This window comes from Anguilla rostrata, chromosome 8 (assembly GCF_018555375.3).
Source record: "Anguilla rostrata isolate EN2019 chromosome 8, ASM1855537v3, whole genome shotgun sequence".
Lineage (NCBI taxonomy): Eukaryota > Metazoa > Chordata > Actinopteri > Anguilliformes > Anguillidae > Anguilla > Anguilla rostrata.
The window spans coordinates 53,533,842-53,546,247 of NC_057940.1; the positions used below are offsets into that span (position 1 = coordinate 53,533,842).

A 12,406-nucleotide genomic window follows, 5' to 3' on the forward strand; every position below is an offset into this window, starting at 1 on the left:
AGCATTTTATAAAACGAATACTAAAGCAAGAAAAGAACAGAAGAGCACACGTTATAATTCCAAGACGTTGACAGGCTATAACCAAAACTAGGCTACTGCGCCGCATAACGTACAAGTTTGATTTGAAGTTATTATGAAAATAAATTGGTTTGCCGCTGCATATTTTCAAACATGGCGGGTAATGGCGGAAAATAAATACAACACAAATGCTGCGAGTACTCGACCAATCAGAAATGTTCAGCGCCGCAAGCTCCACCCAAAAGGTTCCTGTACTTTCGGAAAGTACTACCCCCCGAGCAGGAACGTTTTGGGGGGTAAAACAAAGCCCCCAGAACTAAATTTAGACCCTAGTTCCTGCGGTGGAAACGCACCGAGTTCCTCAAAAGGTTCCTAGTTCCGGGGTATAGTTCCTGCGGTGGAAACGCGGCTTTACTCAAATGTCCTAGTGGGGAATTGAACCTGAGACCTTTAGGTTACAAGACCGATTCCTCATTATCCTTACCCCAAATTCCACGGAAGCTGGTGTGTGACTGATTACGAAGCAAACATAGTTGGTTTGCGCATCTCCACTTAGGTGTGGCTGACCAGCGGCCCGTTTTGGAGAAGCTGGCCGGGGACCATGATGCCCCGTGCTCCGAGAGGATGTTGCTGGATGAGCTGAAGGCGGAGCTGGCCCAGACCAGACTGGAGCTGGAGAGCACGCTGAAGGCTCAGCACAAGCACCTGACCGCGCTCGACACCCTGAGGCAAGGAGTCGTTCTCTCGCGCTCGCTGTCGGCAAGGGGGGGGGGGGGGTTGCGGGGGGCTTCGCATACGGTGTGACACGTCCGGGCCGTAGGGATCGTAGTAATCTCCACCTTCTGGATTGCAGGACCGAAGTTACCGAGAAGGCTGCCGAGGTGGACCTTCTTAACAAAAAACTGATAAATGAACAACGGAAGTCCAGGGAGCTTCAGTGGGCTTTTGAAAAAGAAAAATGTAAATCGGAGAAAAAGGACCAGAACGAAAGAGAAGATCTGGAGGTAAGAGTACCTTACGGTCATTACGTTACGATCGCTTGGCGGGCGGTCTCATCAAGAGCAACAAACGGCAGTGGGCATTACAGATGGAGGCATTAAGAGTTTTCAGTGTTTGTCAAAGTGTAGCCAGTGGTAGACTATTTGTATGAAAACCCTGTTATAGTTTAGCAATGGAGAAAGTATTTAAAATGCAGTGGCTATTAATTTTGTCTTAACTGGGCAGATTATTTTTAATGCGTCTATGGTGCCATAGTGTTGGTATATATGGACTGTTGTCAGGGTCAGTGAAGTGCAAAAAGTTCAAAGAAGAGCAACCAAATTGATTCCTGGTACGAAAGATAAAAGCTATGAGGAAAGACTTAAGGTGCTTAACCTCTTCAAGCTTAGGAAAAGGAGACTCATGGGAGATTTTATTGAGGCTTTTAAATTCATAAAGGGGATCAACAAAGTGAACTACACGAGATTCTTCAGGTTGAATTCTGTTGGTAGAATGAGGGGACATAAATGGAAATTAACAAAAGGTAAATTCCATACAGACATTAAGGAACAATTTTTCCATGCAGAGAATAGTCAATGTGTGGAATAGCCTGCCAGGTCATGTAGTAGAGGCAGGGATTTTTAAGACTAGGCTTGATACGGTGTTAGATACGATGGAGTCTGAAGGTAATCAGAGCACTCATTTAGTCAGGAAATTGTTGAGCATTGTTGGGCTGAATGGCCTGTTCTTGTATTGTTATTTTTAGTGATGTTAAGTTATGTCATGTCATGTTATGTTTAGCTATGTTGTGTTATGTCATGTTATGTTATGTTATGTTATGTTATGTTTAGTTGTGTTATGTCATGTTATGTTTATTTATGTCATGTCATGTCATGTTGTTTTGTTATGTTTTGTTATGTTATGTTATATCATGTTATGTTTAGTTATGCTATGTTATGCTATGTTATGTTATGTTATGTTGTGTCATGTTATGTTATGTTTAGTTATGTTATATCATGTTATGTTTAGTTATGCTATGTTATGTTATGTTATGTCAGTGTTGACTGATGTCGATCATTGGCTCATCATATCTGCAGGACGTGAGGCTGCTGTTGAAGGAGCAGCAGACGAAGGTGGCCCAGCTGACTGAGGCTGTAGAGAAGGAGAGGAGGACGTCGGACCAGCTCAAGCAGCAGGCGGACCGCGGCCACGCCCAGCAGCAGTCCCTGCTGTCCCGCGAGCAGAGCCGCGTGTCGGAGCTCCAGGTGCAGCTGGAGTCGGCGCAGGCCAGGGCCCAGGAGCTGGGGAGCGCCCTGGAGCGGGAGAGGGAGCTTCGCGGCCAGCCGAAACCTCGGCAGCAGCAGCCGGGGAGTCCGCGGCACGCAGCCCAGGCAGAGGAAGTGCAGGGCGAGGCAGCAGAGGAGGCGGTCGTGGAGTCTCTGCGGTCGCAGCTGGACGACAAGCACGCGCAGGTGGTGCGGCTGCTGGGCGAGGCGGAAGGCCTCAGGCTGGAGGCCATACAGGCCAGGCTGGAGCGCGACGAGGAGGGCCGGCTCGCGCGGCTCGCCCAGGAGGCCCTGCGGGAGGCGCAGGAGCAGCTGCGGCAGCTGCGGGCGCAGGCGCAGGAGCTGCGGGCGCAGGCGGACGGGACCGAGCAGCAGGCGCTGCGGCTGCGGCGGGAGAGAGACGAACTGCAGGACCGGGTGTCGCGGCTTCAGGGCTTCGCCGAAACGCGGCAGCCCGACACTCAGGCGGTGCGTCACATCTCCTCCCGTTCCATCACCTTTTACCCCCCCCCCCCCCCAACCATAGGCGCGTAGATTTCAGGGGGGACGCAGGGGGTACGTCCCCCTCAATATTTAGAACACGTGCATTTGTCCCCGTGAATTTTGTGTTTTCCTTTACATAAATAAAGACATGTCCACCATAAATTGATGCAGGAATAAGGCACACATTGGTGCATAAAAATTCATCGGAAATGAGGTGTTTGACGCTCAAAATTTCCTGGGGGAGGACCCCCAGAACCCCCGCTTGATGTGTCGCCCCCAATTTTCAAACGAAACCTACGCCACTGCTCCCAACGGTCATTTCTATTATTGGGGGTCATTGTTGGGTTAGTTTTTTGAGAAATAGCTACCTAATATTTCGATGTACTGTCTGAAGCAGTGAATGAAACGCTCTGTGTTTTGCCACCTCAGGACCTGTGTCGAGCAGAGGACGAGTCCGGCATCCGTACACAAGACTGGGTATCGCTGGAGAAGGTGCCGGAAGCGGACTCCAGCTTCATTTCTCTACATGAAATAACCGCAGCGACTGCAAACCCGAAGCTTATGGACAAGATCATCAACCAGCTGCAGCACATTGCTGCTAAGATAAACGCCATGACAAGTAATACTACAGGAAGGTAAACCCACGCAATATGATTCATTCTCTCACTGTCCACTGCTAGGCGGGTACATTTCAGGAAGCATATTTATCAAAGTAAAAAACAGCTTTCAGTACTAAATTAAACTGCCATATTGGATTTTTTTTTTCACTTCTAAAATTTCTTCCTCTGTGGTGTGTACATTTTTAAGGTTTTCTTGCATGTGAGCTAAATTTTTATGTTTCGTCATTATTTGAAAACTAGATCGATGCGATATCCACCCACCAATTCATGTCACAGGGTGCAGAAATTGGTAGCAACTACACAAAAATTCATCTCAGACTGTGAAATACTTTTTTAGAGTAGTCATTCATGGACACGTGATTACAAGAAATATTATTTAAAATAATAACCAGCAGTTAGTGTGATTCAATGATGAGGAAGTTGGTGATTGGGTCTTTCCTTATTGTCCTGGTCTCTGTCCTCTAGTCTCATGCTTAGTATTATATATAGTATTATATAGCGACTTTGTCCTTGCTCAGCATTCCCAGTTCCCCCAATAAGGGCACCAGTTGCTCCAGGTTTTTGTAATTATGTGGTTTCACTGACAAAGGTTTTCCTGCTGGTGCGCACGTTCACACAGCTACCCCAGTGCCAAGAAAGAAGCCATGCGTAGTGTGCCTCCAATGTCCCGGTGTGTGTTTGCAGGGTGACCCTTGAGGAGGCAGACTGTGAGGGCCTGCAGAACAGTGTGCGGGGCGTGGTATCCCTGCTGCAGCAGGTGCAAGCGCTGTCTCCTGCCCCACAGGTAAGCGCAGCTCGAATCAGATGGGGCTGGCAAATCTCTATTACAGTAGCGAGCGTTAGCCTCTTTAATCTTTATGGCAGTAGCTCAGGGAATGGTAAAATGGACTGCATTTATATAGCGCTTTTATCCAAAGCGCTTTACAATTGATAAAAGTGACAGTCACTGTTTGTGTAAGGACTGTATAAATGGATGCAATGTAAAAGCTGTGTATGAGACACCTCTGTAGAAGAGCATCTGCTAAATGCCTGTAATGTAATATAATGTAATCTGTGAATGATGTGGATTAGGAGGCTGGGAATGAATCGTTGTCTGATCCCGAGCGTAAGTGAAGTTGTTTTCGCTGTTGCGTTGTGTGTGTGTGTGTGCGTGTGTGTGTGTGCGTGTGTGTGTGTGTGTGTGTGTGTGTGTGCGTGTGTGTGCGTGCGCCCAGAGCACGGCCCCGCCCGCCGGCGGCTCCTCGAACTCGCTGACGGAGCGGCTCCTGAGGCAGAACGCCGAGCTGACGGGCTTCGTCAGCCGCCTGACTGAGGAGAAGAACGACCTGCGCAACGCGCTGGTCAGACTGGAGAAGGAGCTGAGGCTCGGCCGCCCGTGGGGCCCGCCGCCGGCCAACGTGAGCGCAGCGCCGCCCGCGCCGCCCTTTTCCCGCCCTTTCCGGTCCTTTACCGGTCCTTTCCGGTCCTTTACCGGTCCTTTCCATCGCACGCTCTGCGGAATGTTTTAAGAGTTCCGTTTATTCCGCCGTACTTTTAGAAAAATAGATGCGGGCACGTCTTCGGTTTTAAAGTAGGTTGTTTAATGTAGTAAAGGAACACAGTTCTGCACTAACACTGCCCAAAGCCCTGAACACAGTTCTACACTAACACTGTCTAAAGCCCTGAACACAGTTCCACACTAACACTGCCCAAAGCCCTCAACACAGTTCTACCATAACACTGTCCAAAGCCTTGAACACAGCTCCACACTAACAGTGTCCAAAGCCCTGAACACAGCTCCACACTAACACTGTCCAAAGCCCTGAACACAGTTCCACACTAACTGTCCAAAGCCCTCAACACAGTTCTGCCCTAACACTGCCCAAAGCCCTCAACACAGTTCAACACCAACACTGTCCTAAGCCCTGAGCACAGTTCAACACCAGCACTGTCCTAAGGAACTGGTGGGTCTGTTAGTAGAACTAAATTCTTATGTTCAGTAAAACGAGCATTTCTGGACACTTTGACAGGTGCGTTTATTCATCAGTAGAGCTAGAAGTAGTTGAGCTTGGGGATGCTGTACTTTCACTTACACCTTGTCTTTTGTGGCATTGCAAGTACTGTCCCTGGCTTGCGAGTAAGCCGCAGATTGTCTTGCGTGCCCTTCCAGAACATTCCTCGGTCGCTAACGTCAAACCGTAGTCAACGCGTCCTAACTGCGTTCACCACGGCGTGACTTCGGACGTAGCCGAACGTGGGCTCAGGCCGTTTTCTTCGTATTCCGGGGCGATAATCGGGACGATTGTTTGGGTCGTCCGTTCCTCTGCAGGCTCGCCACGGAGGGGCCGGTCGCGCGGACGGCGTGGAGTCGCTGCTGGCGTCGGCGCGCGAGGGCTGGGAGAGCGAGCGGACGCAGCTGGAGAAGCGTCTGCGGCAGTCGGAGGCGGAGGCGACGCGCCTGAGGGGAAAGATCCGCAGCGATGCGCTCTGGGACTTCGCCGACTCCGACGCCGATGGTGCGGCACTCAAGGTAGGAGCCTGTCCCAGCGTGCATTGGGGCGAGAGGCAGGAACACATCCTGGACAGGCCGCCGATCTATCGCAGGGCACACACACCATTCACTCACACACACTCACACTCACACCTATGGGCAATTTAGAGTCTCCAATCGGCCTACCTACCTGCACGTCTTTGGACTGCGGGAGGAAACCGGAGTACCCGGAGGAAACCCACGCGGACACGGGGAGAACACGCAAACTCCACACAGAAAGGCCCCAAGCCGAGATTCGAACCCGCGACCTTCTTGCTGTGAGGCGACAGTGCTACCCACTGCACCACCTTGCCGCCCAGTGTTTCTTTTTTAATATATATAATTGAATAATACTCACAGCATTTCAACAATTCAATGTAAAATTACCCTGATATTTCTTTATTTATAGTGTAGGCTGTTGTGTGTGGTGAGACTGATTGAAAAGCATGACTTTGCCAGTGGCCATTTTTAATGCACTAAAAACTGACCAGCCTGGTAGTGGACAGTCTGGCCTGAGAAAGTAAAAGACAATGGGTGTGAATTAATAGAAAAAGCACTTGGACTTGGTCCAAAAGGCAAATTAATTAAGAGTGATAGATTCAGTTGTGATTGATAGCTCACCTGTATAATAAAGCTTAATTAGAATACACATAGCAGCCTACATATAATCGGTTGAAAATGAATGTTCCTTTGTGCTACCTAGGCCTATAAAAATTGTTTGAAATCATGTAAATTGTTTGCTATCTTTTATTAAAAGTCTTTTGGAATGTTTTTTTTTCCCCGAAAATGGTATTGAATGTAGATATTTTTCAAAGTATCGCATCGAAGGTAAACATTATTGTATCGTGACAACCACTAGTGCCATCTGCGCTAGTTTTTCAGTCTGGTGTGCCTGTGTTTTACAATAAAGCAGATGGAATTTTTTTTAAACGCTAAGGGGTGGATCAGTCTCATGACTGATTCACCGATTGGTCTCTTGGTTGTCACAAACGTTTATTCGCGCCTCTGATTGGATACCGTCCCGCTGTTTTCTCTCTTTCAGAGGATCTATGTGAAATACCTGCGGGCGGAGAGCTTTCGGAAGGCACTCGTTTACCAGAAGAAGTACCTGCTGCTGTTGCTGGGCAGCTTTCAGGACTGCGAGGCGGCGACGCTCGCCTTGATCGCCCGGATGGGCGGCCGATCGTCCCAGAGCCTGGACGCGGCCAGTCAGCGGCCGAGAGGGTTCACCCGCTTCAGGTCCGCGGCGCGAGTCGTCATCGCCCTCTTCAGGTAAAGCGGGGAACGGCGAGCGAGTCTGCCAGAATTCAGGCGGCACGAGCCAGACAGGAAGTGCTCCGGGGTTAGCATCCAAAAACATATTAGCAGCCCGCCGGGCCAGCCAGACGCGATTGAGTTGCTGTCGTATGACATCGTCTTCAGTCCTGTATTTCATGGTGACGACACAGTCTCAAGAACTTTGCTTCAAGTGTCGAACAGAAGTGTATCCGGGCACTGTTAATTTAATGATCCCGTGTGGACAAAAAAACTGTTGCAGGGTTGGTTTGAGTAATTCATAGCCGAGGCTAAATATTCTAAACTCTGAGAGGGTTGTCGTATCTGGGTTAATGCTGGGTGCCCTGATGTACAAAATAGAGAGATATATGCAGGGGGCGACATAGCTCAGGAGGTAAGAGCGGTTGTCTGGCAGTCGGAGGGTTGCCAGTTCGATCCCCCACCCTGGGCATGTCGAAGTGTCCTAACCCCTAATTGCTCGGGTGAATGAGAGGCATCAATTGTAAAGCGCTTTGGATAAAAACGCTATATAAATGCAGCCTATTTACCATTTACCAGTGGAACCTTAGAAGTTGATCCTGAGTTATGAATTAATGTAATACACTACACTACATATTTGATCATCGATGCAGTTGTCAAGCTTTTTATCACTGACGTAGAAAAAAGGAAAGCATTGAACAGAATGAATTACACTTTCCATAATTTTAATAAAAAACTGGAAATACTATCAAATTATTATTATTATTATTATTATTATACTATTAGACGCAAGGCATGATTAGCACTTTTGCTAATGAATATAAGTTAGAGAAATCAGGCCAGTGGAAGAAAATTGTGTTGCTGGTAGCCCGAGAGCAATCACAGAACTGTGCACGCAAGTGTGTAGTGAACTGTTACATTTGCCACACTATCACAGATGAGCGTGACTGTTGTATTTTTCAGAACGCAAGGTGCACTTATCATTGGTAGTAATGTGAGCGTGATGACTGCTGTTTCACAGAATGAGGTACCTTGTGAAACGATGGTACAAGACCGCGGAGGCCGGCTCCATCTCCTCGACTGTCCACAGAAACGGCCAGGGCCAGATAACAGGTGAGAACGGTAATGCTTGTCAGTCTGGGCAGGCTGTTCCAGCTGAAGGCATCTAATGGCATGAAAGGAGCCTCCTCGCTATTGGTTAATCATCTAATATGTATTATTATGCTACGTGCAACTGAGCTCTAATTTAAGGCATGAAGGTACAATTGTGGATTGGCCACAATAAATCTTTAATCAGATGTAATTGATTTTCTGTGTAGAGCAAATAAAATGTTCAAAAAAATTGAAAGCAAACCAGAGCAGAAAGCAAACCACTGCACAATGTGCACCTCTTACCTTGAGATCTGGAGAGAATACAGGACTGTCCGTTCACTGTAACTTGGCCACACAAACTGCTGAATGCTGGTTTTGTACATTTTGTCCTCATAAAGAAGACGGTATCGCAAAATGTCAAATAAGGTCTACTACCGTATATGACTGTAGTACAGTCAAGGTTTCGAGTCGATCTGAGTTTTGCTTTGTAGGTTTTAGTCAGAGCTGCAGCGACCCCTGAAAACCTTTGTGTTTTTGAACAAGATCATCTTTCACTTGGAACTGCTGTCATGAACTTCATATCAACGTTCATGTCTCTCACTGCAGATCAAATTTGCCTCAATAAACCACAAAACCTACTATATTGAATTTCTGCTATTTTTGAATTGGTTGCAAAATTTCGTAACATCATTATTTCCAAATTACAGCCTTTTGCCTGGACTCTTGTATCGCTGCTTGCAGCTACTATTAGGGGGTCCAAGCAGTGAAGCTACTGGGGCCCTATTGTTTTTGTTCTGTTTTTTTTATAACTCTTATTATAAACTATTTGACCAATCAGACTGAAATTTTGAGTCCTACATCTCTGTTAAAGACCCCACCAACGACCAAAAATATCTTTAAATAATCATCCAAAAAAAATGTTGAACTATATGACTGCCATTTGCAAATCAACAGATCATGGGCAATGGCCATTTTTTCTAAAACAGCTGCAACTCAGAAACGCTTTGTCCAGTCATCACGAAACATGACTGACGTGTGATTGACTGAGAGGCAGCATTCTATTGGTGCATCCAACTCCTCTATTGCTTTGACCAATAATGTTGAATCTTTGCATTATTTACACTGGATGTACAATGGTAAAGTCATATCTAAAAAATATATGGCTGCCATCAGCCAGTCAGTTGACTGTGGGCTGGTGACAGGCTTACAGTAGCAATGGGTCATCATCATGAAACTTGTATGTATGTTGAATTTTTGCACCATTCATCCAATATGTGTCCTTATAGCTTAAAAACTTGTAATTGCTGTATTGTGCTTGGGCCCCTTTAATTAACAATTTGTAGTTATTATTATTATTATTATTATTATTATTATTATTATTATTATTATTATTATTCCTTTCTGTCTGATGTCATTTTTGGCCGTTCTCTCTCAATATCAGCAAACGAAGGGCGAAGAGAGTCGCCGTATCTGCGTCCGGGGAGCGTGGACGGGTACGGAGAGCTCCGGGGATCCAGCCGCGGGCAGACGGGCAGAGACTCCGCCAGGTAAGCTGTCCCAGCACGGCGCCGGTAATTACACCTCGTCCCGCTCTCACAGGCGGGGTGCTTTTAAACACCCGCTCGATCCTGTGATGAGTCCCCTAACCTTGCTCTAGGGGCGACATAGCTCAGGAGGTAGGAGCGATTGTCTGGCAGTCGGGGGGTTGCCGGTTCGATCCCCCGCCCTGGGAGTGTCAAAGTGTCCCTGAGCAAGACACCTAACCCCTAACTGCTCCCAACGAGCTGATTGGTACCTTGCATGGCAGCCTTTCACCGTTGGTGTGTGAGTGTGTGTGTGAATACATGAATGAGAGGCATCAATTGTAAAGCGCTTTGGATAAAAGCGCTATATGAATGCAGTCCATTTACCATTTGCTCTCATTCAGCATCAGTAACCCTAACACCTGCTCACTCAGGATCAGTAACCCTAACACCTGCTCACTCAGGATCAGTAACCCTAACACCTGCTCACTCAGGATCAGTAACCCTAACACCTGCTCACTCAGGATCAGTACCTAACACCTGCTCACTCATAATCAGGACCCTAACACCTGCTCATCAGATCAGTAACCCTAACACCTGCTCACTCTAATCAGGAACCCTAACACCTGCTCACTCAGGATCAGTAACCTACACCTGCTCACTCAGATCAGTAACCTAACAATGCTCACTCAGGATCAGTAACCCTAACACCTGCTCACTCAGGATCAGTAACCCTAACACCTGCTCACTCAGGATCAGTAACCCTAACACCTGCTCACTCAGGATCAGTAACCCTAACACCTGCTCACTCAGGATCAGTAACCCTAACACCTGCTCACTCAGGATCAGTAACCCTAACACCTGCTCACTCAGGATCAGTAACCCTAACACCTGCTCACTCAGGATCAGGAACCTGAACACCTACTCACTCAGGATCAGTAACCCTAACACCTGCTCACTCAGGATCAGGAACCTGAACACCTACTCACTCAGGATCAGTAACCCTAACACCTGCTCACTCAGGATCAGGAACCTGAACACCTGCTCACTCTGGATCAGTAACCCTAACACCTGCTCACTCAGGATCAGTAACCTTAACACCTACTCACTCAGGATCAGTAACCCTAACACCTGCTCACTCAGGATCAGGAACCTGAACACCTACTCACTCAGGATCAGTAACCCTAACACCTGCTCACTCAGGATCAGTAACCCTAACACCTGCTCACTCAGGATCAGTAACCCTAACACCTGCTCACTCATAATCAGGAACCCTAACACCTGCTCACTCAGGATCAGTAACCCTAACACCTGCTCACTCAGGATCAGTAACCCTAACACCTGCTCACTCAGGATCAGTAACCCTAACACCTGCTCACTCAGGATCAGTAACCTTAACACCTGCTCACTCAGGATCAGTAACCCTAACACCTGCTCACTCAGGATCAGGAACCTGAACACCTGGATCAGGAACCTTCCCTCAGGAAAGTGCTTGGCTCACTGCGGTTGTCTTTTATTTCCCCATGCGTAGGTTTAACACGGTTCCCACGGAAACGGGCAGCCTGGTCTGCTCTCATCTCCAGAACTACGACCCTGACAGGGCCCTGAGCGACTACATCTCCAGGCTCGAGGCACTGCAGAGGAGGCTGGGAAGCGTGCAGTCAGGTAACATTGCGTACGCCTGTCCAATATAATCCTAGTAAGAACAGTGTTGACTAGTGTGATACCCTCTTTTTATTTAAAAATTTTTTTTTTTTTTATAGAAGTAACCAATATTTAATAACCAATCATATGAACTCGGTGAAGGAGTTTCTTGTAGGTATATTAAGATTTCTGAAGATGTGACTTTGTTTCGAGACTAGCTGTCAATCAACCAAAAAGATCACGTTATGTATTACTGTACTGTACAGCAGGGCCACACATTACGTGCAAACCAAATTGTGGTACCGGCCATTTATTTAAAGCACGGCGCATTTAATGAAATATGCAGCTGATAATAACAGATCTCATATATTAATTCATAACCTCTTCTCACAGGGTCTTGTTCCTATGCTCAGCTGCACTTTGGAATACGAAGATAAGACTTGCTTATGTGTAAAGAGGCTTGAAGCCTCAGATACTTTTTAATTTTGCAGAGCTGCGGTGTTTGTATGACTATCATGTGTATATTTCTGGGACCAAAATAATTGTGTAATAATTGGCTTTCTTGCCAGCATATGAAACGGCTTCTGTGTAAATGAGTCTGCTTATCGGTTGTTCATAATTATAATCACAATCTAAATGTATATTTGTGGAATGCTAATTTAAAGTGATTAATTTATACTGTGTGTTGTGTAAGTGGAAGAAAGAATAGAATGTTTTTGTTTTTTGTTTTTTTTTTTGGTGTGAAGGCTGCTGCAGGGTATACTACACTGTGTTTTATTCGACTGCTACTACAGACAGACCACAGAAGACATTTGTAGACATATTTTTGTAAAGGTACGAGCTTTGGATTTTATGGGCATTTTTTCAAATTTAAAATAAAGATTAATATAACATTTCAATGCTTTTGTGTCTCGGGAGTTATGTTTGGTTTCGTTCTTGGGATGAGTGTCAACGCACTTCGAATGAAAATGCTTTATGTTAACGGAATAATTCGATTAG

The 12,406-nt window shown here is 46.7% G+C and overlaps 1 protein-coding gene across 13 annotated transcripts in view; it reads left to right on the forward strand.

The window, feature by feature from the left end:
* akap9 (A kinase (PRKA) anchor protein 9) overlaps window positions 1-12,306 on the forward strand; it is a 68,084-nt gene extending 55,778 nt beyond the window's left edge. For all 13 annotated transcript variants that reach the window (XM_064348854.1, XM_064348849.1, XM_064348857.1 and 10 more), the window contains 12 exons: window positions 575-746; window positions 872-1,022; window positions 2,094-2,750; window positions 3,195-3,400; window positions 4,070-4,169; window positions 4,600-4,782; window positions 5,694-5,894; window positions 6,937-7,166; window positions 8,170-8,261; window positions 9,682-9,787; window positions 11,295-11,428; window positions 11,801-12,306. In XM_064348854.1, coding sequence (XP_064204924.1) covers window positions 575-746; window positions 872-1,022; window positions 2,094-2,750; window positions 3,195-3,400; window positions 4,070-4,169; window positions 4,600-4,782; window positions 5,694-5,894; window positions 6,937-7,166; window positions 8,170-8,261; window positions 9,682-9,787; window positions 11,295-11,428; window positions 11,801-11,844 — 2,276 coding nt within the window. In that variant the 3' untranslated portion in view covers window positions 11,845-12,306. The remainder of the gene's footprint in view (window positions 1-574; window positions 747-871; window positions 1,023-2,093; window positions 2,751-3,194; window positions 3,401-4,069; window positions 4,170-4,599; window positions 4,783-5,693; window positions 5,895-6,936; window positions 7,167-8,169; window positions 8,262-9,681; window positions 9,788-11,294; window positions 11,429-11,800) is intronic.
* The last annotated feature ends 100 nt before the right edge of the window (window positions 12,307-12,406 follow it).